Consider the following 27,061-nt stretch of genomic DNA (forward strand, 5'->3'; position numbering starts at 1 on the left):
AGGTTGGAACCATCATGTTGTGAAGGACAAATAAGGGAATGAAACTTGGAATCTATAAGAGGAAAGGTCTAAAGAAGATGATGAATTTGCTCTTGGAAACTCCAAAGCTTTGAATGCCCTATTCAATGGTGTTGACAAAAACATGTTCAGGTTGATAAATACGTGTACTGTGGCTAAAGATGCATGGAAAATTCTCAACCATATGCTTCACTTTCATTTATTGGAAGTGAGCAGAGAGTGTAACGCCCAGATATTTAATTAATTATTTAATTAAAATTATTTCGGATTCTATTCATGGTTGTTGATAATTATTGGTATAATTGCTATGAGGCATTATTTGGTTAAACGGTTGTTTATTATTATTATTATTATTATTATTATTAAGAGAATTATAAGATTGATTTTCGGGCTTGTATGGTGATGGTGTTAGTAATAATAAAGGTGTAAGAATTAAGCCCAATAGTATCATTAAGAGGAATAATATTATTATATTATTATATGGTCATATGGAATAAAAGAGGAAAATATTAGGTTTTATTCTATCAGTAAGAAGAGAAGAAGAATAAGGGTTTGGGAGAAGAAGATTGATCGTGAAAAAGTGCAGAAGAGGAAAAGTGGAAAAGAGGAAGAACGCGGATTCAACCGGAAAAGTATAGAGCGGCCTCCAAATTCAAGGTAAGGGTGGGGTTCTCGCTCTATAACAAGGTATATGATGGATAATATATGGGATTTGGGTTGTTAAAATTGTTGTTGTCTGTGTGTGTTGAATTGTTGTTGAATTGTTGTTGTTTATATGATTTGGTGTTGTTATTGCTGTTAGAAATTTAGGGATTCGTTGTGTGAATGTTGTTGTTCGTGTGAATGTGGTAGTATTTTTGTTCATGAATTATTTAATCAATTAAAGTTGTGGAATTAAATAAGTATGGGAGATATCTAGAATTTTGTTGATCAATAAAAGTTGTTGGAGAAGTTTGAATCGGACGAGGGTTGCAGGAGAAGAAGCAGTAGAAAACTAAAATAAATATTTTGCAGGAAACGGTGTGCCGAGGGGACAACACATGAGACGAACGTCGGGAGCACTATGCCGAACGACACAAATGGAAAAAAGGACCCTGCCGACCGGCAGGGGATACTTGATAAAGGAGGGTGCCGATCGGCACCCATTGGAAGTGGGAGAAGGTGTTTCGATCGGAGCACCATTTACTGAGGGCAGGTGTTTTTTTGTGTTTTCTCGTTTTTACTTTTCTGTCTGTTTTATTAAATTATTGTTTTTAGTAAATTATAGCATCAGTGTGGATAATAGCATACAAATAATAAGGATAAATTAGTAGCAGTAGCAGTAGTGTTGAGTAACAGAAAGTTAATAGTAATTTATAATAACTAAATTAGTAGTATAATTGGATAATGGTTTTAGGAATATATGACAAATAATTATAATAGTCTAAGAGTTAGTGTTTGTAGAGGAGAATTTGAAAAAGTATTAAACTTTTATATTGGAGGGATTCCATATTTTAGTAGTGCTTATATATATGAAATGTTTGACTCTTGAGGAGTGCCCTACGGGGTACCTGATCGGTCACCATTTCTATTAAGTTTTGTCTTTCATCCGGCACAAATTTATCATGTGGTAACATATTCGGTTTTTTTATTGCTTTTTAAGTTAAGTTTATCATATTTACTAATTTATAGTATTGCATTGCATTTAGTTTAAAGTTTATGTCAAAAGATCTTCTGTATGCCTTTGTTTGGTGGTGTTAGTGTTAGAGGTTGATGCATGTGAAAATAAGGAACTTGCGGCGCGCACGAGTGGATGAAAAGAAGCCGGAAAAGCTGATTTCAGAGGCCAACACGGGCACCCGTGTGGAGCAACACGGCCCGTGTTGAAATGTGGCTGGAAATGCAATTTTGGATCCAAGACAGAGGATCTACACGGACACCCGTGTGCACAGACACGGTTCGTGTGAAAAGGTACCTGGAAAGATGATTTTTTGCCATGGAGCAGAAGAACAACACGGGCGCCCGTGTGCAGCAACACGGCCCGTGTTGATGATGCGTGCTGATTATATTTTTATGTGTTTCCTCACTCAAAGGGGATCATTAAGGTTATTTTTGGTATTTGGCTTCAACCTAAATGGAAGACACAATATAAAAACAACTTTAGGGCAAGAGAGAAGGGACTTTTGACAGATTGGAGAAAAGAATACAAGAGAAGACTGGAGAAAGCAAGGGTTTGGGAGAGAAGAAGATCTTCATGAACGGAAGCAATTGAAGATTCAATCTCCTCCAATTTCTTGTAATGTCTTTATTCATTATTTTGTTTTCTTTGAATACTATGAGTAGCTAAACCCCCCAATGCTAGGGGGTGGCTCTGATTTAACTTTGTAATGACTCTGAGTTTGCAACTCCAATAACAATCATGTTTTTAATTGTTGATTTATTCTCTTGATGTTTCTAATGCTTTTCCTTTAGGACAAATTGGAATTGATCTATGATTATCATTTAGGCGGACCACCATTGATAATGCTTTCATGAGAATATGCTATAATAGATATTACCTAGGACTAGGAATACCTTATAGTAACCGGATATTCTTGATAACTTAATTGCTTGATTTCATCGTAAATTTCTAAGGACTTAGGGTTTAGGATGAAGGATCAAAGGTTTTTTCACTAAGGACTTAGGATCAAACAACCTTAAGAACCGGTAATTGATTATTGAAAATAAGTTGTTGCAATAGAAATTTCAGAGTTGTTACATTGTCAATCATCCACTATCCCTAGCATGTTACTCATATTTGTTACAAAGTCAATTTCATTTACTGCTTATTATATTTTTCGTTAAGTTATAATTACCAAACAAAACCCCATTGAAGTTTTTGTTTAATTTAACCTTGAATTGAACTCATTATTCCTGCGCAGTCCCTGAGATCGACATTCGGGGAATTTTCCCTATTATTACAAGAGGTAAAATAGTACACTTGCTATTTTACCGATCAGTACCCAATTTTGTTAAAGGATGAGGATGCACCACCATGAACCATCACACGCATGCCCACCGCCGCCGCCAACCATCCACCTGTCTGACCCGTCTTCGCTTGGTTCAAGTCGGGGTAGGGTTGTGTGATTCATTCTTTTTTGGCACCCGAAATGATAAAAATTAGTTAATATTAATTAATTTAATTACTATGGTGTGTGTGTGTGTGTGTGTGTGTTGTCCCATAACGGTAACCCTTGTTTTTTACCAAGTTTCCACGATTTTTCCTTGTCTTCCACATTTCATTTATGACCAAGTACCATAAAGGCTAATTTGGGGGCAAATAACTCCATTATCCACCATGTTTTCTCCTATTCTTGTCAGAAAGCCTATAAATAGAGACTTTCTTATGTCATTCTGTTTTTTTTTTTATTTTGGAATGCCTTCTTCACGACATCTATATTAAAACCAAACACTAATTTATACCATATTAGACAAGTTGTTATACTATCACATGGTGTAATTCTAGATCATACAATATAGAACTAAGTTGTTTTATCTTGGAAGCATCGTGGTTGAGTGAATGTGATTGTTTTGTATAATTTTGAAAAATATCGTAAAATGTCTTAAAAAGAACAATCTAGTCTGTGATTCAACCGATAACTAGTTTAATGACAATTTTTCAAAATATAAAAACAGTATAACGGTTAAATCTAATGATTCATCATTTACATTAATAAAAACTTTTTGTTTCACCAGTCAAATTAACCAAATCCATAAATAAATAGATAAAACATGATATTACTATTGTATCAAATATTACCTTTGACATATTTCTATTATTATTAAACAAATCAAGTCCTTAATATATTCAGCATAATATTTCTTCGAATGTATTTTCAAGTTTTATAACGTAATTCTTGTCCCCATAAAACGTCTCGTAACTTCATTCTAATACATTTATTTATTTTTTAAATATGAAGCATAAACAAAAGTAAGAGACCTAGGACTTAAAGCATATAATAATATATATATTAATGGTTGCAACCTGAAAGCAACAATCCGTATGTTAAATTCTTTGGGTGAATTTCCGGGTTCGATTCCCGGCTACGGAAACTTGTTTTTTGCATTTGAAAAATAAATTTAATAAATTCTTTTGAAAAATTAAGAACTTAATAATGTATTCACTATTCGTTGATATATCTTTTAGTTTCAATGAGCTTTATTATTATTATTAATTATAATTGGACTCCACACTTACATAACACACAGTTAAGGTAACAGAATTTTTTTTTTAACAAAATATATGATATTTTGATATCATTTAGTTTTTGTGTACTTTAAAAAAGTGTGTTATAAAGATAAAAATAAAAATTGATAGAAATGTAAAAAAACAAAAGTAATTATTGTAACATTTCAAAATTTGAGACATTAACCGGTGAAATTCTTATCAAATTTTTATGAAAATTAACTTATCAAAATTTTTACTTGAAAATAGTAAATTCGGGTAATATAATTACACTAGTATATCATATACCTAAATTGATTACTTGGGTATATTTCATTTAGGTTTGTTCTAATTTTTGACTAATAAGTTGAGGAAAAGTAAAAAAAGAAAAAGAAAAAAGGGCCCAAAATAAATTCAATTAAAAGTAATAGATTAATTGAGATTGATCTTTTTATCATCGACCTCCTAATATAACGGGTAAATCATGGTCGAGAGGTCCACATATTACATTAATCTTTCATCATGAACCATCTTTAGATGGTGTTGGTCTGATTTTGAATGGACAACCATATTTTTAAGTAACATTTTATGTTGCACTATCCGCTTCAGTATATTTTCTTCCTTTATCACAACCAAAGATTAATTTTGAAATTCGGGTGCAGCAGACCCAGATGTCTTGAGAAATGTTGAGACATCTGATCTGTCAAGAAACATTAGCAAGGTATCTACACATATTTATGCAGTACTGAAAGATAAATAACACAAGTAATTGTTTACCCAGTTCGGAGCAACCTTCCTACTCTGGAGGCATACCAAGCCAGGAACAAGATCCACTATAAGTAGGATTAATTCAAAGCTTAACTTCCCCGCTTACAACTCCTCACTTAATCCCTACCTAATGCAATCTCTACCTAAGTCCTCCCTAGGCATGAGGCACCCCTCAATTTCCTACCTTTTCACATGTACTAATTAACTCTAGAAGACACACTTCCATGACAATACCTAGCCAAGCCACTTGACTAAGAACACTAACTCAGAGTTACTTAAAAGCTTCCTCCAAGAACAATACACCTTTTGCCTACGGGCTTCAAAGTGGACAATACTTCTCTTGTTTCATAGTTTCAAGAAGGACATGGTGATTTTCCCACAAGCCGAGAGATTCACCCTTAACAAACCCTAGAATTCTACATCTTGAATTCGTTACAAACTAGGTTACAAATCCTTATATTTATAGTCTAAACATAACCTATACCCAACTGAATTTTGGCTTCTAATCGCAGTTTATTTTGACTTCTTCGAATATTCTGACTTGATTCTTCTGATTGATTCTTTTGACCTGTTTAAATAACGCCTTATATGATTGCAATATATCCAAATGATATTCTGCAGTTGTTAAATCATAACAGATTTAACTAATTCACTTCAGCACAGGCATGATGTTGTGACATCCCATATGACATGTTTTTCTAGATGTTGAAATAGTTCAACATAACATGTTCTTACATTCTATTGAGACTTCTTGCTGTTCCAATTTCTGTCAACAAGTTAATACAGCCTATCTACTAAACCTGCTTTATTTGTTTTACTAAAATTAATGTTCATTCTAATGCTAGAGAACTTACAAATTTTTTGCTTCTCCCTCTCTTTCATGTTTCGGTATTTGAAATAGTAATGATGACAATCACTTTATATCACATTCCAACCTCCTTAATCCATCTTATCACCTATTTTCATATATCAAATTTCAACGTAGTTGAGAATGCATCATTTGTACCAACTTATATCTTATTTTTATCACATATCTATTGAAGAATATCCATAACTTTGAAATATAAAAATAAAGTTTAAAAAGAGATAAAAAAATATGCATATGATTATTTATAACTAAATTATCCGATGAATAAATATGAAATTAATTTAAAAAAATTATAATCAAGTTATTTGGTATAAATTATAATATGAGTAATTATGATGTAAGTTATCTAATGACCAAATTTCCATACCAAAATACATAAAAATAAGTTATTCAGGGAACGCACAATTATAGAGATTAATCCTCGAGTCGGAGAGAACCATAATAGGTAAGATTTAACATTGTTGCGTGTTCAAGATTGAATTCAAACTCATAACCTCTGGTTAAACTAGAAGAGACTTATACCATCTCAATCAAATTTTAGATTTAAACCCAAAATTTCTTATTAAACTGGAACAAATTCTCTAATTTAAAAAAATGTTAATTCTACTGCTAAAAATTAACTAATAAATCATTTAATACATGAAAAGAATAAAGTAAAAATATTTTTAAAATTGTAAGAGCGAGAGAAGAGAATAAGGGTAGAAATATGGATGGAGTAAATTTTTTAAATAATTAATAGAGTCGTGTTTTATATATAATTGAAGTTTTTGAATTTAAAGTAATGGATGTGTAATTTTGTCCATTAATAATATCTTTATAATAAACACAAATCTGAACCGTTACCATAAAATCTAAATGATTCATCTAATCATCTTACATTAGTAAAAAAAATAATTAATTTTTTATTTGTCAGATTAACCAAATGTATAATAGAACATGATAATTCTACTAATATACACATCACATGAAATCCTTAATATATATTATACATTGTAACAAGTAAACAAGATTCCGTAGTAGCTCTAATGGAAAATTCTTAAGGTGAATTTCCGGGTTCGATTCCCGGCTACGGATTATAATTTTTTGTATTTGAAAATTAAGGTTTTTACTTTTTATTAGTTGCAAATTTAACAAAATCTGTAGTTTTAAATTTTACAATTTTCCTTTCCTAAAAAATGCATTCGTTGATTTATCTCTCACTTTCAATGAACTTTATTATTATTATTATTATTATTATTATTGGATTTCACACGTACATTGCTTACATTACACATGATTAAAGTAAAATGTTTTAAAATATATATATGATATCAAATATTACATTAATTTATTTTGTAAATTATTATCATATTAATATGTGAGTATGTCGTGTTTATAATAATTGCGCTTCATAGATTACAATTTACAACCATTGAGTAGATACAGTCAATCTTTCTTTATTATATTCACATATAATTGTTTTTAAAATACTAAATATATTTCAAAAATTCTCCTCAAAAATTATAAAGTAAGTTAAAGGTCTATTCGCATTTATTAAAGACCACTTTGGATAGTAAATGATATCTTCCTACTTAAGCAAAGTCGTTGGCTTTAAACTCACTCCTAGATATAACGGTGTTAAATTTTTTAGAGAGTTTACTACTTGAGAGTATAGATGATAGGAATCTATACTTCTAATTCTAATTAATCATAATCCTTACTCTATCAATAAATCGGTCAATTTGCATTTACACAGGACCAACAAGATTCAAATAAGGTTTTATTTTGTTGTTCTAATAATATAACTTGTACTAAAATAATTTTATTGATCCATAAAAGATAATCCATGGTAAAACAAGTTAAGTACAATAATATTAGACTCAATCGTCTGATAAAAGATAAGTCCCCTATATTGGTTTGGTTGCCTATTTGGGCTTGGTCGTTCCAATATGGGCTTGGACGCTCGGTCAGCTACCCATGATCCATTTCACTTGTCAAACGTGGGCTTTAAGGTGTCAGTCAAAGAAAAACATTCTCCCCCACAATTTGAGGGAGAATAAATCTTCCACTACTCCCATGTTCCTGATCATGAAATGAGAGAAACTACCTTTTGACTTTCTAGCACATACCAATGAGTCTTCTATAAATACCTCAATCCTAAAATTGGGAAAATAATTCATTGATTCCACGAAAAATATGTATACAGAGTCACTTGCAACTCTAAGCAAGTAGACTATCACCTTCATTGTATTTTTAGCAAGTACAATTGACGTCCACCGTATGACCGATAAAATTGACTTGTGCCTCAAGTTCAATCCACATGACGCTACTATCAAGGGCAATGGTGAGTTGTAATGAATGACAATAAAGTCGTAGAAAGAATTATCAGTGTAGAGGACTTGTACTTTCGCAAAGTTATGAGCTATTTAGAAATTTAAAGTATTCCTTTTTATCTGATTAGAGTATAATATATTCACTTTTTCTTGGAACTAATAGTAATGTTTAAACTTTTACACTGATTGGTAAAGATGTGGTATTCATATTTTGAGGTTTCCTCGTAAACCGTTCATAATTAGCATTATACAATTAACCAAACAGAGTTAGCCCTAGTACGATTAAGTTGAAGGAGTAATGTCTAGGGGTGGAAAAATGGGTCTGACCCGTCGGACATGTCCGTTTTGTCTGCGTTTTTTTGCAGGGCAAGCAATGGTTTTAGGCTCACACCCTCTAATATGTCTGCCATGCCTTGCCCCATTTATTTGCGGGCGCATGCATTAACATGTAAACTTGTAATTTTTAGGCTTAAAATGTGCAATGTCTGTGGGCCTGTCCTGCCTTGCGCTCATTTTTTGTAGGACGGAACAAAGTTTTAGGACCGTACCCTCAACAAAGTCTGTCTCGCTCCACCCTATTTTTTGTAGAATTTTGTGGGACTAATCTAAACGGAATGGACTTGCCCGTTCGTCACCCCTACTAATATCTTTCCTACAAATCCCTTACCTTTAAGGCCTATATAAAATTAATCATTTGCACCGATTATAAAAATTTATTTATATTCAATAAACTGTAGGTTTATGAACAAACTTTACCTCTCGATTACAACGTTGAACCTCAATTTGACAACCTCTGTGTGAATCCATTGGAGCGCATGCTCACAAACAGCAAACTCCTGTTTATTTGTAATTTTTTTACCAACCGGTTTAACATCCATAGACACAATAGCTTTAGGGACAGCGACAAGGTGCACCATATCTAAGGCCAATCAGAACATATAAAAATTAAAAACTCAAATTCAACATTAAAATAATCCAAAAATATACTTTTGTACTTCATTCAACAATAATCTAGAATTACACTTCAGGACACAACATTTGTTTTTTCACAACAAAAATCAGATTTAGTAAGTAATGAGAAAGAAAATACATGTACATTGCCTTAAATTTCAGTTTCTTTTGCTTCTTTTGATGTGAAAAAACAGAGGAATGTTGTTTTGAAGTACAAAACTTGATTGATTATGGAAGGAGCTTTTGGTAGGATTTAAATAAGAATGGTGGTATGATCATGAATGAAAATTCATGCAAGATGGTGTTTTATTCAATTTTCCAATTGACAAATCTAATACTGCATCCAAACTATTTTTTTGAAAAATAGATGGTGCCTCACTCGAGTGTTTTGTTGTGCATTAGAAGCATCCGGAACTACATTTCTGAAATTTTAGAAGAACAATTTCAAGATTCATTAGGGTGGCTCTTCACCACTAAGGGTGGGAAGACCAACCCCCTAAAGGGTTCATCCGGACAATTCAATCAACTTTCTTACGAGTGTCGTAAATAGTTAGTTTTATTTTTGTTTTTAGTTAGTTTTATTTTATTGTATGGACCTATTAAATAGAGTCTAATAGATTAAAAGAAATCTATTCAAATAAACCTTTTTTTTACAGTTATGTACAAAGCAGACAAGAATAAAACCAATTTGACTGTCAATTGATTCTGTTAGTTGGTTAGAAAGGACTGACAGAATGAGCCAACTTTAACATGAATTCTGGTACAAGTCGTCTTCTTGGAGGAGCCGTTGCATCTCTAGAAAGAGCCTCAGGATCGCCGGCATGAATATATGCTACTAAATCATCAAACATATCATCTTTTCCACCCCTCATAGGATCCTGAAAAGGCATAATAGACATTTGATATAAATATCCCAGCACATTTGATTCCACACCTTCTATCTGTTTTACATGAGTTGATTCTTGTGCATACTTGTGGATAAGTCTTTTTGAATATGAATAGTGCTTATAGCATAAGCGTTTAATTGATATGCTTATCCAAACCTGACCTAAGTCTTTAGAATATATTGATATTTTGCATTTATATAGCATAGATTATCATTAAAAGAAGCATAGAATTAAAGTAGTTTCAGTTACCTGTAGAAACACATCTGTATGAGTCTTCCCTTCATATAAAATTGATTCAGCTTTGACTCCAAATCTTTTAAGAGTTTCAGCAAATGATTTGCTGCACAAAACAATATGCTTCAATTTAGAAAAAGCAAAATGATCATACTTCAAATGCAACCAACAACACAAATTGTATATCATGTCTGGAAGTTATGTCGTATATTTACTGCGAAATTAGAGAATTTGAAGGGTTAGTCTTAAAGCCTAATTAAGCCATGTAAAAGCAAAAGTTGAACAGAACTAAAATTAACCTATCTCATAAAGCTCGGTTCATTCCCCAATTTTTGCAAACAAAAAGTGATTTTTACTTGAATATTTCTTGTATTCAATTAAATTGGCAGCTTCTTGCTAAAATATTTCAATGATAACACAGTTTTGCATTGCTCTGTGTTCAGATGCATTCATGTAAAAGTCACAATAAATTCAAAACTAAAAATCAATTTTATAGGCAAAAGTTCTAAATTCTAGTTTCACGTTATAATCAATTCTAGAAGCAAACTGAATTCTACTTGAAAAACTTCTAACACGTCAAAATCAGTTATATTGCTCTAGAATGCAGAGTGGAACCAAACAGAAAAACTAAGAGCCATAACGAATTCATCGAACTATCTATAAAAATTGATGTTTTCTGTTGTCGGTACATATAAGTTAAAACACTTTTAAAAGAGGCTCAAACCTTTGATCTGATGGTATGGAATAATCTCCGGTGCCATGGAAAAGAACTGTAGGGGGTATTAGAGAAACAGCATTTCCAATGTTTGGATCTTGAACCATTACTTCAGGAGAAAACCTCCGTATTGATTCCTCTCCTTCCATTATGCTGTAATAATAATAAGATAAAAGCGGGCATTTGAAAGTTAAACACAACAAAAAACAGAAAATCATATACTATATTAACTAAAAACTACCTCACTTTAAGATAGATTTAGAGAGTACCTTAAAAAGATGGAACGATAGAGGCCTCTACTGTGGAAGTGGTCTATTAGATTAAACAAGTTATACCTGATTTCAGGTAAGAAGAAAAATAAACAAATAAATAATGCAAGTTCAAATGTAAAATACTAAAATCAATAAGCATTAAAAAGTATTCGAAACCATTACTGGAAGATTCTGTAATTATTGCATGTATTTTTTTTACATTGAAGATTAAATGCATCATTGCATGATGGATTTGAAAATATACAGTCTTTGGTTTCATTTACTGGTATAAGGACCCTAATGCCGGTAAATCAAAATTGTTTGTCACATATCACAATCAAAATTTGCATTTAACACAGAAAGTGCTCAGGTTACACACCCTCCAGATAAACCAAAATAAGCTTTAATCTGAGAAAGACTCCAAGTAGTCTCTCCTTCACCAGCCTCTTTGATTGCCTGCTCCAAGATTGTACATGCCGCAATATGTGCTCCAGCTGATTGTCCCATTATGTAAATTCTGTGCAGGCGAAAAAACAAGTGATTACCAGTGATCAAGAGAATCCATTAACTTCAGAGAAAGCGCACCCGTAATGAGACAAAGATTATATACCTGTTAGGGTCACCTCCATATTCAGCAATATTGTTGCATACAAATGAGATACCTTGGGAAGCATCATCTATCATATCACTGATGGTTGCCTGAGGAAAATTTCTGCTCAAAAAGATATGTCAAATGAGACTATAATGTAAAGAAGAAAAAAGCACGGAACACACTCTTTTGGATAACCTTTTGTGTCCTCCTCTATACCGAGTAGTTCCCACTTCCCATTTAAGGTCTTGATTTAGAATCAAGATACGCTTTTTGGAATGTCTCCTTTCACTTTGTTTACAGGTGTGATTTATGCTCTATTTTATTTTCAAGAGCAATTTTCTCTCCTAGGGTAATTCTGTTAGCTAAATATCATTGTGTAATTTTCTTTCATAGTTATGTTAAAATCATTGAACCCCTTGATTTTATTCATTCTGATATTTGAGAATTGCATCTAGTATGCTTTCTTCCTATGAAACTTCAGATAACCTGTAACTGTCAGCTAAATGAAATCTATATTCGTGTATCATAATAGATCAGATACATTCATTACTCAATGAACCTAAAAAAGGAATCTTTGCTTATAAATAAGACCGGAGGGAGTAGTTAATTTGGCCCTTGAAACTAGCACCTTGTTTAGTTTTGGTCCCTAAAATTATCGGTGTTTACAAATAGTCCCTGAATGTGTTGTCAACTATCAACTTGCCCATAGTTGTCTTTCCACAACTACAGTTAAACAAGTGTAGCAGAGTCGGTGATAAGATATGTTAACTACGCAAGTGTCACATTAGGTGTGAAATACATCCAAGTAAATATGTAATTTGGTCCTTGTTAAGAGTCCTACATTGGATAATATATAGCCTGAACATGTGCATCAGTGCATATACTGAACATGTGCATCAGTGCATATAAGTGGGGGCAATCTTCACCCTACAAGCCGGTTTTGTAGGATTGAGTTAGGCCCAATCACATTTCTTAACGTGGTATCTGAGCCTGGTTTAAGATCCGGTGGACCACCTACTATCAGGTTTCCGCTATCGGGCCACCCACCATCTCCACGCTCCAGTTGTCTAGTCCAGGGCGTGAGGGGATGTGCTAAGAGTCTCACATTGGACAATATATGGCCTAAACAAGTGCATATAAGTGGGGGCAATCCTCACCTTACAAGCCGGTTTTGTAGGGTTGAGTTAGGCCCAACCACATTTCTTAACAGACCTTTTGACATTATTGTTGTGCACAAATTAGCAACTTCATTACACTTTGATTAATGACCATTGCCGATTTAGCAAATTGACGGAAGGATGAAAGTATGAAGAAGTTTGACACTTAGAGATTATTGGACAATATATGGCATGAACATGTACTTATAAATGAGGGCAATCCTCACTCTACAAGCCGGTTTTGTATGGTTGAGTTAGGTCATACCACATTTTTTTAGCAATATTAACCAAACTTTTATGGATTAATTTATCTATTTATTTCAAATTCTCAATCTTGTGGGTCCTAGCGCAGTGGTGACTGCCTAATTTTGTAACTCAGGAGGACAAAGTTTAAAATTTGATTATATAACAGTTTGATATTTCTGAATAGAGTTTTTGAAACAAAAAATCAATTTTCTCCTTTTTCTGCTCAGGACTAAAACATATCCCGTGAGCAAAAGAATTAAAAAAAATCTCTTAGTATATAGATAACAATTTGTCTCCATATTGACTTTAATACTACCAAATTACATCTAATAGATAGAGCAAAATACTGCTGCAAAAATGGAGGAACAAATTAAAAAATCACCTATAATCTATGCATGCCACAATGATATCTCTCTCCGAAAGCTGTTGACCTAAAAGAGAACCCCATGCTTTGTATCTGCACAAATACAAATACTTCAAAACTTGTAAGTATTGAAATGACTTTAAATGTTGTGAAGGTGAATTTATGTGTGTGTGTGTCCACACACACAAACACAAGAATCCCTTCAAAAAAGAAACTTGAAGCATTTGATAACAAGGTATAATAAATTGAAAAACACATTATATAGGTAATTCTCTTTCATGAGTAGAATATTATCAACTTAATCAAAACCTTCTTATCACCATCATGATGTAGTGAAACATCAATAAAGCATAAATGTCACTATCACGAACTTCTATTTTGGGTAAAAGATATAATTAAGAATTGAAGCTCATATATGAACAGAAAACTTCACGAATAGTGTTATATCCTCTCAAAAAACATTTGTCAAACACCTTTTTCCATCTAATTTACAAATTCAGAAGGAAACAAAACATGAGCGTCACATACCCAATAATCCAGGCTCCACCAGTAATGAAAGCAACAACTGGTTTTGGCCCGTCACTGTTTTTAGGCAAAAACAAGTCTAGCCTACAAAGGAAATATACTATTAATCAAAATTACAACAGTTACAACTATGAAGGCAGAGAGAAAGTATGAACAAAGCATACCTATTACGTGGTTTATCTCCATAAACTATACTTCTGCGTATTTCACTGGAGAAAAAATAATGATATCCAACTACAAGATAGAAGGAAAATACTTATTCTCCAATAGATTATTGATGTGGGATAATAATGTTTTCAAATCAAGTTTGGGCATTTATGAATGATAGTTATGCCATAGATGACTGAATTCGAACCTTGAATAAAGCCTGGTAAAAGCAGTAAAGAATAACAACCAAGGGCAAGAAATCTTGTAATCCATCTATAGCCTACCCTGAAGAGAAATAGTGATCAGAAAGCATCCATAACAGGCATATATGAATATATTTGTGGTAAACAAATAAACAAACATAATGCATGAATGCATGCCCAATATGAGTCTTAAATGGTGCTCCTCTTTATTGAGACCAATTGGAAGAGCTTATTTGGACTTAAGACATAAACACTAAATATTTGGAAGAACTTAACGGCTTTAGCTTTTATGAAATGTACTTGAACAGTTTTTACTTATTTTTCATAAGCTTCTGCTTCCCGAGATACAACAACAACAACCAAGTCTTATCCCACTAAGTGGAATCGCCTACATGGATCAAATTCCACCATAACGTTCTATCCAATACCATGTCTCAATCTAATTAGTTAATCTCGAGATCTTTCTTCATAGTTTTGCACTTTTGGTTGTAGTTTTTCTAGGTCTTCCTCTATCTCTAGTTGTTTGACTCTTCTCCATCTGATCTACTCTCCTTACAATAAAATCTACAGATCTTGTCTCTACGTGCCCAAACCACCTAAGATAAGCCTATTTTTCACCATCTTTTCAACCAAGCCTATCTTCCCAAGATAACTCATAAAAACAGCTTACATGTAAAATTAAGTAAATTTTCCCCCATCGTTTTTTCAATCGTAGAAACTGCTTATCTATAAGCTCCCCGTGTGGTAAATATCAATTGATGAAACGCTTAATTAAGATGTTAACCCAAACACTCCTTCAACACTAAAGAGCACATAATGCTAAAACACTCCTTCAACATTAAAGATAACACGATGAACCCCCATGATTGAACATTAAAGAGTATATAATTAATTGGAAAGTAGAATCTCCTCACAACTCAAAATGCTAAAACACTATGCTCAAGTTTTTTCTCCTATGCAAAATGAATTAGTTTTTATCCATAGACATACAGTGCCCATTTGAATTACTTTAATTGAGCTAATCTACTGTCATAAATAATCACTCGTGAGACTCTCTAATAACTTATGAAAACAGCTACTTTTAGCTTATTTCCATAAAGGAAACGGCTGGTAGTTTATATAGAAACAGATTGGTTTAATTTTCTTTTGTTATAAATTATAATGACTTGTATGATAAGCACTTAATTACATTGTTAACTCAAAAGTGGCAAAATACATAAACAGTACGAATTTCAATTTCAAATTCAAATCACATAGATAAACATAAACTGAATCAAGAATAGATAATTCATACCCAAGATACGTCAACATCTTCAATCCAAGACGAGTCAGCAGAAACGTTTCCGAAGCAGCGTGTCTAACATCATTGCCAAATGAAGATCTATGCGAACTACCATTAGAAACACAAGCCAGTGAATCCTCACTCGCAACGCGCCTTCGTGTTTTCTGAAAGAAATTAGGAACAGCGCCAATTGAGTTGTTGTTATTGATTGAGGAGTTGAAGCTGGAAGACCTCGGTAGAAGAGGCTTAATCGACATGTTGTTGTTTTTGAATGAGGAAGAGTGTAAGAGACTCGTGGTTGGGTTTTCTTGGTCGTCGTATTTAAGCAACATTGAAATGGTGGAAGCAGAAGAAGAATGAAGGTTAGGTGTTTGATGATTGGTTATGGGAAGGATCTGAGATGTCATATTGGGTTATTGACAGCGAATGGGTTGGCGTGGAGATTTTGTATTTTTTAGCGAGGATTTCGGAGTTGGGAGAGAAGATGGCGATGAATTACTGAGAGACAAAGGGGAAAGAGAAAAGTGGGAGATTTGTGTTTTGATTGGTGGGATGTGGGGCCAGTTGAGTATTGAAGGTTGGTTATACTTATGTGTGTTGTGGAACACATAAGTTTCCAAATGTTGAGTAAACTAGATACCAAAAAACTAATATCTATGGAAAGAATATAAATTGGATTGAGATATCTATTATAATGGATAGTTAATGAATGGGTTGTCAATAGCATGAAAAAACTTAAAGAAAATGTAACTAATTTGGTTCAGTGGTGATTGGTGCTGAACTTGATAGGGAGAATCATGATTCGATCCCCGCAACTGCGATTGGGAGGGGGCTGAAACCACTTAATGGCAGAACTGACCCCCGAACCAGACTATACCGGTGGTGATAAACCAAAAAAAAATGAAGATATGTTATATGATAAGCCGTCTAAGAATATTGAAAATAATCTATAATATGTTAATCTAGCTAAGACAAATTATAATGTTGTTGTGGTATATTTATAAAAAAAAAAACACATGGAGTGATCCTAGGACCGGTCCATATTAGGTGTTTGTTTGAGGGTTTGTCGCCTAGCCATGGCTCTCCCTCATAAATGACATGGCTTGTCTCGAGAAGAAAGTATTGAGAGTGGTCGTTGGTGCCGAATTCACATCGGATTGAGAGGGGTTCTAAGGTTGTACGGGTATGAGACTGCATGGTTGAAGGAAAGTTTATAAGAATTAATTGGTACTACTTATATTAATATGATGCATCTTCTTTTTAGTATCCTAATAAATAAGAACTTCATAGTTAAGCGTGTTTGACTTGGAGTAGTATTTGGATGGGTGATCTTATGAAAAAATTCCTAGAGAGTGTGTGAGTAAGGACAGAGCATGTTGAAAAGATCTCTGTTAGTTTATGAAGTCAGACGGTAATCCTTAAAGCATTATGGGGCATTACAAATGTTATTAAAGTCAGACCTCTCCCAGTACGATGGAGTTCGAGGACGAACCAAGCAGAAGTTGGTGGGCATGTAACACTCGCCGCCAAAGAGAGCAGATAGTGGTCATTGGTGTCGAATTCACACTGGAATGAGAGGGGCCCTGAGGTTGTGCAGGTATGGGATTGCATGGTGTTGGAACAAGATTTGTTCAGACCCTGAAGTATCTGCTTCAAAGGATTTTTGTCAATATCAAGTCAACAATGCTAAAAAGGCATTCATCCAAACTAGTTCTGATCAAACCTCTGATAAAGGCAAACTCAGAACCTGTGAACTCAAGACTATGTAGTCTCACTCTAACCAGGTTCTGAAGATATTCTTTAATTTTTGATCAAGCTTTAACTAATTAAATAAGAAGCCTCTAATCGTTAAAATAATTTTAAATTACTTGTATCAACCTCTAACTTTCTCTCCACACTCCCACCTTAAGGATACTCACTCCTCATACTCCTATTCATCTGATTAATATTATCCAATATTTTGATAAAGTACTAAAAGTCACAAATAATTAAGATAAAATAATTTAATAGAAGTGGGGTGTTACAGATATTTCTAACCCTTGGCATGCAACCTAAACTATTGTGACAAAGTCCCACCAGTTAGGCACCAATTGAGGGGGCACAATGTTAAATACTCTCATAACTTCCTCCTCGAAAAGGGAAAAAGGGATAAACCCTCATGTCCTTAATGATGGGGAGGTAGAAGTATAAGTAATGGGAGGGGGAGTCAGGAGAGATGGCCATATTAACCCTATTTGTTAACGAACAAGCCTCCAAAACAAACATCGCTTCATCATCCACACAAGAGATATTGACCTACAATCAAAAAGAAATTATTTTTTCCTCAATAGTACAAGAGGACCTAATATCCTCGACCTCCTTAGTCATTACGATATGGGCAACCATTATCTCTTTATTTCTTGGGAAAACCGAAGACAAAAAGAAATCACTACCATCATCGACATTGCTACAAGATCTACTAGAGCATTTGAAACCACCACAAAGATCAGAACTCCAATGATCTATGATCGATCCTACAAGACTAAAATCTCTACGTTAATTGAGAGCTCTATGAAGTTGCCAATTTCCTATCTAAATCTCTAGATTATTATGAAAAGATAATAGAGAAAGAGTAAATACCTGAAAAGGGGTTGAGTAGAATGAAGCTAAAAAAACTTGCAAATATTTATGTAAGCGAAAATAGATACAAAAAATGAAAAAGAGATAGAGGAATCCTTTTATAGAGGAGTTGGAGCTACGAACACTCAAAGGCCTTTTAGGCTTCCTCTCAAATGTGAAAAGGCTTAACACGTCTCTAACACGTGTGATATTCAGGTATATTTAACATCTCTAGAATAAATAAATCACTACTTATATTAAATATAATCAAGGGTTGTCATCAATTGACCGATGCTTGATATTATACAGTTGATGCACAAGCCACATAGGGAACACATGGCTAATACTTGGTGACTCATCCCTAAATGAGAAACTCTCTCTAACTAAGGGACTCACTCCTAACTGAGGGATTCGCCCCTAACTGAGAGACTCACCCCTAACTGAGGGACTCACCATATATGGGAGCCGCTTGGAAGGAATGAAAGGTTCAAAATTATGTGAAAGACAAGTAAACCACTTCAGCCTTTACAAGTCCTCGTGCTTGAGGGACTGTATAATGATATATTCGTAAAAAGCACACATGCGGTGATACGGGGACACTATAACATTTTAGTTCTACGACAACGCCTAATTTTTATAAGGTAAAATAACTGTTCTCATAGAGAGTAATGGAGAACGAATTTTATATTTCGTTGCGGTAGTGTATATATATTTTTGCAAATATTATACAATGATTGAAAACCGTTCTCATATAATTATTAATTAATTTAATAAAATATTAATTATATGGAACCGTTCTCATATGTTTGATTAAAAAAAACATTAAAACAAATATTCTCTTGTCCTTGTAAAAAAGTTCCTTTGGTTATTCATCCGAGCGCTAAAATAAAACCCTTTCTGAAATTTTTGAGCGCTATTCTTCCCTCCCAAACTCATCAAACTTCCACCGTACCTTAAACCCTAACTCACTGAATCCCTAAGTTCTAAGAATTTCTACCTTTGAAACCCTACACCTTTCCCCAAATTTCAATGGTTTGATATCTATCATTCACGCTGGTTTCATTCTGGTTTCTGCCTAAATCGTCGAAATCGCTCGAATCGCTCAAACTACAGCCTAATCGTTCGAATCCCTCTAATCAAATCTCTCAAATCGCCCTAACCACAATCTCATCATTCGGTTCTCACTCGTTTCAGCAGCAATCATTGGAATCATTCTCAATATTTTGAAATGTGTAGTTTAATGCACCGCTTTCAGTTGCCCTTGACTTCAAATTCGAAGACAACAACTTACATCGAAGAACAGAGTATGTCCTAGAAGATTCCACATTTAATCGTTCAATTTCAATATTATTTTTCATAAATTTTCTTTTTCTAAATTATTTTTGAATTTAATATTCATTTATATTGGAGATATGAACTCACTACACCACTTCGTTCGACTGGATCTCAGGTACAGCTTCGCCGACAAGTGAAACTCAGAAGCATGGTAATATATGGAGAAAGCCTCATAATAAGGTTATCATTATGATTAAGCACTTATGAGTTAAACTCTTATCATATGAGTTAAACTCTTATCATATGAGTTAAACTCAGAAGCATGATATAAGTATTTATCTAATGCTGACAGGGAAAATTGGTAGATGGAAGGCTAGTTGCTTGTAAGAAACTGTCTCTTGATAAATCTCTTGACTACTCTTTTTTGGAAGAACTAGTCATGTCTAATATCTCCTTGAAATATAATTTCATAGCTGAACAATTGGGGTTCAACGATTGCATATCATCGTATGCATCTGTTAGAGGTTGAGACATACTCAGAAGAGACAATTATACTTAAGCAGCAACTGGAATGGAAACAAGTCAACAATTGTTTTATCCTTGGTTGTAATTTGTCAGAGATTTCCCAGAGGCCGTTCTTGTTGCTGCTTCCCTTGGGCAGGTGCACACTTCAGCCTTATATTGGTGTATTTTTCTGGCTGATGTTTGTAGAGTTTTGATATGACATGTATCTATCTTCAATTTTAAATTTTTATTCATCAAAATTAGAACTTATGTCTCTAGAACATAGGTTTATCAAGCTAGGATTTGCAGAACAGGGCTGGTTGTTGTTGTTAAAGTGCAAAGACTAGGAGTTCAACCTGCAATTTCCCTTCACATATTAATCTTTCATTTTATGGCAGGGATGGTTAGAAGTGCATGCCATTTGAATGTTGATCTTCAGGTGACACTCCTCTATTTTTCTTCCCCAGCTTTTTGTCCACTGCTGAATTCTTTAAAAAATTGTTTACTTACTGCTTTGAGAACATAAGACCTTCAACCTAATAGTTTTATACATAAATCTTCCAGAATTAAATATCTTAGATGGTACAAATTGAGATGGTATTTGTGTTGGATGCTTAGGTCGGAATGTTGAATGCAGGACAAGCTCTCATTTGGTTCTTCAGTTAGTGATAAGAATCATTCATACCAGCTAGCCTCAATCATACTAAACATTCATAAGGTACTAATAATAATAAGAATAATTGTACACCCAACTACCCTCCCTCATTTCCGTTTTTTGTTTATTTATCACTTAAATATTATAAATAACTCAGGTTTGGGCCAAGTCGTGGACTTTGGGTGTAACAGGACCAGGACGGTTATGCGGTTATAGCTGTAGACGGGCATGGTGAATACCAGGTGATAGTTGATTCAAGACCTGATGATGATGCTTTTGGTGTTACCGTCGTTCTCGGAAGGCCGTAACTTTCACTTATGTAACCAACTAAGGTGTTTAGTTTAGTTTAATTTTAGTGTTCAATAATCTTCACATTCAGTTTTAATTTCCATGAATAAAGTGAAATTCTTTGCGATAGTTGAAGTTTATTAAGCTAGTTTTAATAGTAGTTATGATTGTGATGTTTTGTGTGTTGGTTCAGGACCTATACTTGATGGTGCACATGCGGTTGTTCAGGTTGAAGATATTGAAAAAGTTAACAATGGGGTTCATTGATGAGGTATCTCTTTCATCTATAGAGTATGGACTACAATCCCTTAATCTTACTACTAAGTATGAAAACTAGATAGACTATAATGAACAAATATGTTTAGGGACAATGCAACTATTTTTCTTTCTCAAAGAGTAATTGAATATTTTGAAATTAATGCCTTAAAGATATTATTTAGGAACTCTTCAAACATAACCTTTCCATTTAATGATTTTTTGTTTAATGCTTGGTTCAGAGTGCATCTCTAATTGATTATTGGACTAAATTATTTAAGAGTGTAGGTATAAAAAGGGGATGAGGGCTAATATTCCCTTTTGATAAATCTTTGGTGTTTTTATCTTCTAATTAAAACAAGTAGATGGCTTAATTATTTATTTAGACTGTTGATGCATCTAAACTACACTAGAGTAATTTTTGAATGTGATAGAGGCTATTTCTTTGTAAAATAAGTCTATCCAAGTTTTGAACCCTCTCTATATGTCCTAAATTCTAGTCACTTATGATGCTGCATTCTAAAGTTATGCTATCTTGTTTTTAACAATTAATTTTTCTTTTCTTGGAGTCATACTGCTAGTAATCGGCAAAACATGGTGTCTACCATGAACAGGGTATTTACTGAAAAATAGAAGAAACATTTATATTTATTTTTAGAATGGGGTTTCAAAGGCGAACATGGCAATATTATGAATTCTCGTCGTATGTCGGCGTAAAATTATTTTATGTCGACGATGCATTACTATTAAACTCATAAGTTTATAACCTAATTGAGTTCATTTTTTCAGACCTGAATTACCATGTATATAGATATTGTTGCAATGCTGCAGTTGATGTATATTAGCCATGAATCACAGGTTTCCCATAGTTTAATATAGTCAATGCTGCAACAACACTTGGACGGTAATCATGACATTTTCTCATCAATCTTTGCTTTGCAAGATTCTGGTTTATTCTTTTGTGGTTTAATATGCCACAACACAATGTAAACATGCAAACTGCATCTCCACTGCAACTGTCTCGGATGTGTGCAGTGCAAAGATGAAGATATCAATAAACGTGAAATCTTTGCAGATCAAGAATGATGATATCAATGAAGATTTTCAGTCATTCGAAGAGGAAGAGACATAGATGAAGAGATGGGTAGATGTAGATGTTTAAGTTTATTTTTATATATTAAAAATGTTATTTTGAATATTAATGATGGTTGACATTTGAATATGTAATTTGAAGATGTTTTGTTGATTGTGAATCAATAAATTATGTTATATAATTTTTTTAACATCTAAGATCATTTTTAAATTTGTATATTATTAATAATAATATTTCAAAAAAAAATTGAGAATGATTCGGTTTAAAAATTAAAATGATTATTAATTTTATTTTAAAAAAATCATTTCATACAACGGTTATGAAGTGTTGTTGTAGCATTGAAGAAGAAATTAAGATAAGGATCTATCAGAACGGTTTTAAAAGTGCTACAACTAAAAACCGTTGTTAAATTCCATAAAGAAGCTGTTTCCTAAGATAATCCAATTGCAACGTTTTTATCTGCAAACGGGGTGCAGTCGTTGCTGATTTAAACCGTTCTCTAAAGTAAACAACTGCAACGGCTCTATAGAAGGTGTTGCCGTTGGTAAAAAAACCGTTCCTAAAAGCTATCACAACGCTTGGGTTTACCACGGTCTAAAAACCGTTCTGGTAGGCAAAGGCAACGGTTTTTTATAGGGGTGGCAATAAAATCCATTAAGAGAATATCCATCCAATCCATCCAATAATTTATCCATCCAATCCATCCATTAAACAAAAAGCAAATTTAATGGATTAGTCCAATCCATCCATAAAACTACATGGATGGATTCAATCCATCCATCTCATTTTATAAATCCATTGGATTTTAGTTTATTACTACTACTTATTAAATTAACTTTTTACTAAAAAAACATGAAAAATCTAAAATTAAACAATTCCTTAACATTTTTGTTTCTCACAATATCTAAAATTAAACAATTCTTTAACATTTTTGTTTCTCACAATATTCACAGCTATTTGTTTTTCTTTCCTATGTTAATGTTAAAAAAATGAACGGATCAGGACATAAATATTCAACAATTTGTTTTTTTTTATTTACATACTACAGTAAACTACATGTAGATTTAATTTAATATGCATAGGGTGGTTTGTTTTCTCCTAAACAAAATTAATGATGCTGATACTTAAATGACTTTGTTTAGTATTAACATTAAAATTGCTTAATTGTTACGCATTAAATTTATTTAATTAAACATTCACGTTAAATTTGTTTAATTGGTATATGCATTGAATTTTAATTTTCTTTTCAATAGAATAGTTTATGGAGAAGTTAGTTGGTTAAAATTAGAAAGTTAATTAAAAAGTTAAGTTAATTAAGACGTTGGTTGATTAGAATTAGATACCGATATAAATATTTATAATTTAAAAATTTTAAAAAAAGTTTCATAAAAAATTGTTTTCGTAAAATTAATTGAAATTTTTTTTAAAAAATATCGAAGTTAATTTTACGGATGGATGGATATCCATCCATTAAAAATACTTAATGGATGGATTGGATGGATTATATCCCTTGGTGGATGGATTGGATTGGATTTTTCAAAAGAAAGTTTAGTGGATTGTTAATGGATTAATGGATCGTTTTGATCCATCCATTAACAATCCAATCCAAATCCATCCGATCCATCCATTTTGCCACCCCTAGTTTTTTAAGCTTTAGCAACGGTTTTTGTTCGTTGTCGTATAATTGAAATGTTGTAGTGAAGATATTCTTTAATTTTTGATCAAGCTTTAACTAATTAAATAAGAAGCCTCTAATCGTTAAAATAATTTTAAATTACTTGTATCAACCTCTAACTTTCTCTCCACACTCCCACCTTAAGGATACTCACTTCTCATACTCCTATTCATCTGATTAATATTATCCAATATTTTGATAAAGTACTAAAAGTCACAAATAATTAAGATAAAATAATTTAATAGAAGTGGGGTGTTACAGATATTTCTAACCCTTGGCATGCAACCTAAACTATTATGACAAAGTCCCACCAGTTAGGCACCAATTGAGGGGGCACAATGTTAAATACTCTCATAACTTCCTCCTCGAAAAGGGAAAAGGGATAAACCCTCATGTCCTTAATGATGGGGAGGTAAAAGTATAAGTAATGGGAGGGGGAGTCAGGGGAGATGGCCATATTAACCCTATTTGTTAACGAACAAGCCTCCAAAACAAACATCGCTTCATCATCCACACAAGAGATATTGACCTACAATCAAAAAGAAATTATTTTTTCCTCAATAGTACAAGAGGACCTAATATCCTCGACCTCCTTAGTCATTACGATATGGGCAACCATTATCTCTTTATTTCTTGGGAAAACCGAAGACAAAAAGAAATCACTACCATCATCGACATTGCTACAAGATCTACTAGAGCATTTGAAACCACCACAAAGATCAGAACTCCAATGATCTATGATCGATCCTACAAGACTAAAATCTCTACGTTAATTGAGAGCTCTATGAAGTTGCCAATTTCCTATCTAAATCTCTAGATTATTATGAAAAGATAATAGAGAAAGAGTAAATACCTGAAAAGGGGTTGAGTAGAATGAAGCTAAAAAAACTTGCAAATATTTATGTAAGCGAAAATAGATACAAAAAATGAAAAAGAGATAGAGGAATCCTTTTATAGAGGAGTTGGAGCTACGAACACTCAAAGGCCTTTTAGGCTTCCTCTCAAATGTGAAAAGGCTTAACACGTCTCTAACACGTGTGATATTCAGGTATATTTAACATCTCTAGAATAAATAAATCACTACTTATATTAAATATAATCAAGGGTTGTCATCAATTGACCGATGCTTGATATTATACAGTTGATGCACAAGCCACATAGGGAACACATGGCTAATACTTGGTGACTCATCCCTAAATGAGAAACTCTCTCTAACTAAGGGACTCACTCCTAACTGAGGGATTTGCCCCTAACTGAGAGACTCACCCCTAACTGAGGGACTCGCCCTATATGGGAGCCGCTTGGAAGGAATGAAAGGTTCAAAATTATGTGAAAGACAAGTAAACCACTTCAGCCTTTACAAGTCCTCGTGCTTGAGGGACTGTATAATGATATATTCGTAAAAAGCACACATGCGGAGATATTCTTTAATTTTTGATCAAGCTTTAACTAATTAAATAAGAAGCCTCTAATCGTTAAAATAATTTTAAATTACTTGTATCAACCTCTAACTTTCTCTCCACACTCCCACCTTAAGGATACTCACTCCTCATACTCCTATTCATCTGATTAATATTATCCAATATTTTGATAAAGTACTAAAAGTCACAAATAATTAAGATAAAATAATTTAATAAAAGTGGGGTGTTACAGATATTTCTAACCCTTGGCATGCAACCTAAACTATTGTGACAAAGTCCCACCAGTTAGGCACCAATTGAGGGGGCACAATGTTAAATACTCTCATAACTTCCTCCTCGAAAATGGATTGAATCTATCTATAATTTTAAATGGATAGATTAAATTTAATCCATCAACTAACATTCTACAAAATGGATAGATTGAATAAGTTATTTATTAAAAAAATTGAATGAACAATTAATTAATGGATATAATTGTCACGCCTAAATATATACAAATTTAATATTGATTTATCTAATTAAAAATATATTAAGGAAATGATATTTTCTTGTTTATTTTCTATTTTGTGCGCATTATAAATTTATTTAAAATAATAATATTAAAAAATTATCCAATTTCAAAATTACAACTAATATTTTTAAATACTATTTTATATTTCTAAAAGAAGCATGCTTTCATTTAAAGTTTTAAAAAAAGTTTCATTAAAGTATTTTCCAAAAGTTATAAAATAAACTAAACACAATTATGTATGTTTCGTTTGGGAACTAAAAATGAATGCAGTTGAAAAACTGATGATTTTGAATTGTAGCTCTGGTCTTTTTTACAATAGCGCGGGATGAACATGTATGGTTAACATCCAACACCTAAGTCAGTTCAAAATTTAAGACGAGTATAGTAAAAAATAGAAATCATAGATTGGGCATTGCTCTTAGTGTGTAAATTGATTTTTATACCTTGGATCAATTGAAGTAGATTGAATCTTAGTCATTTGCAGGCTCGGCCGAAAAAAATTCTACAACACATTGCCCCAAATTTTAGAGGCCCCTAAATTTTAAAAAGTCTAATTTTTTTTACATTGATATTAATAAGTATAAAAAAATGTTATTAAAAAAATTCAATTAATCAAAAAAATGCTATAATGAAAATTCAATACAACAAAAAAATGATGTTGGTCAAAGTCAAAATACTTATAATTAAAGCTTTTTTTATTAATAAATAATTATATTTTTATGTGATATTTTTAATTATTATAATTATATTTTTTTATAAAAAAATTAAAAAAATAGAACGGGGCCTCGTGTTTGATTGGGCCGATCCTGATCATTTGTGTCTTTGGTTGGTCCAAACACAAAGTATAATAAGTTACTCTCATTCTCATATGGAGATATCCTTTGGTTGTTTCTTTCACTACCGTCATTATGATATGTTATGGTCGTCTTCTTCGTGTTTAAGTTCTCTTTGTTAATTTTCATATATAGCATGAAATAAATAACATGAAAAGTATTATTTTAAAAATTTATCGCATAAAATACACCAAAAAACACAATAATGGAGAATATACTGATGAATATAATGTTTTAAAAATTAAACATT

At 32.8% G+C, this 27,061-nt stretch overlaps 1 protein-coding gene and 1 long non-coding RNA gene across 3 annotated transcripts; one reads left to right on the forward strand and one right to left on the reverse strand.

Moving 5' to 3' along the window:
* Window positions 1–9,718: 9,718 nt before the first annotated feature.
* On the reverse strand, window positions 9,719–16,270 carry LOC131641972 (probable isoprenylcysteine alpha-carbonyl methylesterase ICMEL1). Its single transcript, XM_058912257.1, has 11 exons — window positions 15,716–16,270; window positions 14,427–14,503; window positions 14,236–14,305; window positions 14,075–14,155; window positions 13,565–13,639; window positions 11,798–11,899; window positions 11,567–11,704; window positions 11,206–11,271; window positions 10,946–11,089; window positions 10,237–10,327; window positions 9,719–9,978 (listed from the first exon to the last, which is right to left on the reverse strand). Exons 1-11 carry the CDS (start codon window positions 16,108–16,110, stop codon window positions 9,817–9,819), a joined length of 1,401 nt encoding a protein of 466 aa, XP_058768240.1. The 5' UTR covers window positions 16,111–16,270; the 3' UTR covers window positions 9,719–9,816.
* Window positions 16,271–19,174: 2,904 nt separating this feature from the next.
* Window positions 19,175–22,545, forward strand: LOC131609557 (uncharacterized). Of its 2 annotated transcripts, none has more exons than XR_009286253.1 (9): window positions 19,175–19,605; window positions 19,752–19,816; window positions 19,929–19,959; window positions 20,050–20,237; window positions 20,479–20,519; window positions 20,699–20,798; window positions 20,893–21,067; window positions 21,217–21,294; window positions 22,137–22,545. It is a non-coding gene; the product is annotated as an uncharacterized LOC131609557 (long non-coding RNA). The 2 variants fall into 2 exon arrangements; XR_009286254.1 differs by having other exon boundaries at window positions 20,718–20,798.
* The last annotated feature ends 4,516 nt before the right edge of the window (window positions 22,546–27,061 follow it).

Source organism: Vicia villosa, linkage group LG1, assembly GCF_029867415.1.
Source record: "Vicia villosa cultivar HV-30 ecotype Madison, WI linkage group LG1, Vvil1.0, whole genome shotgun sequence".
NCBI classification, from domain to species: domain Eukaryota; kingdom Viridiplantae; phylum Streptophyta; class Magnoliopsida; order Fabales; family Fabaceae; genus Vicia; species Vicia villosa.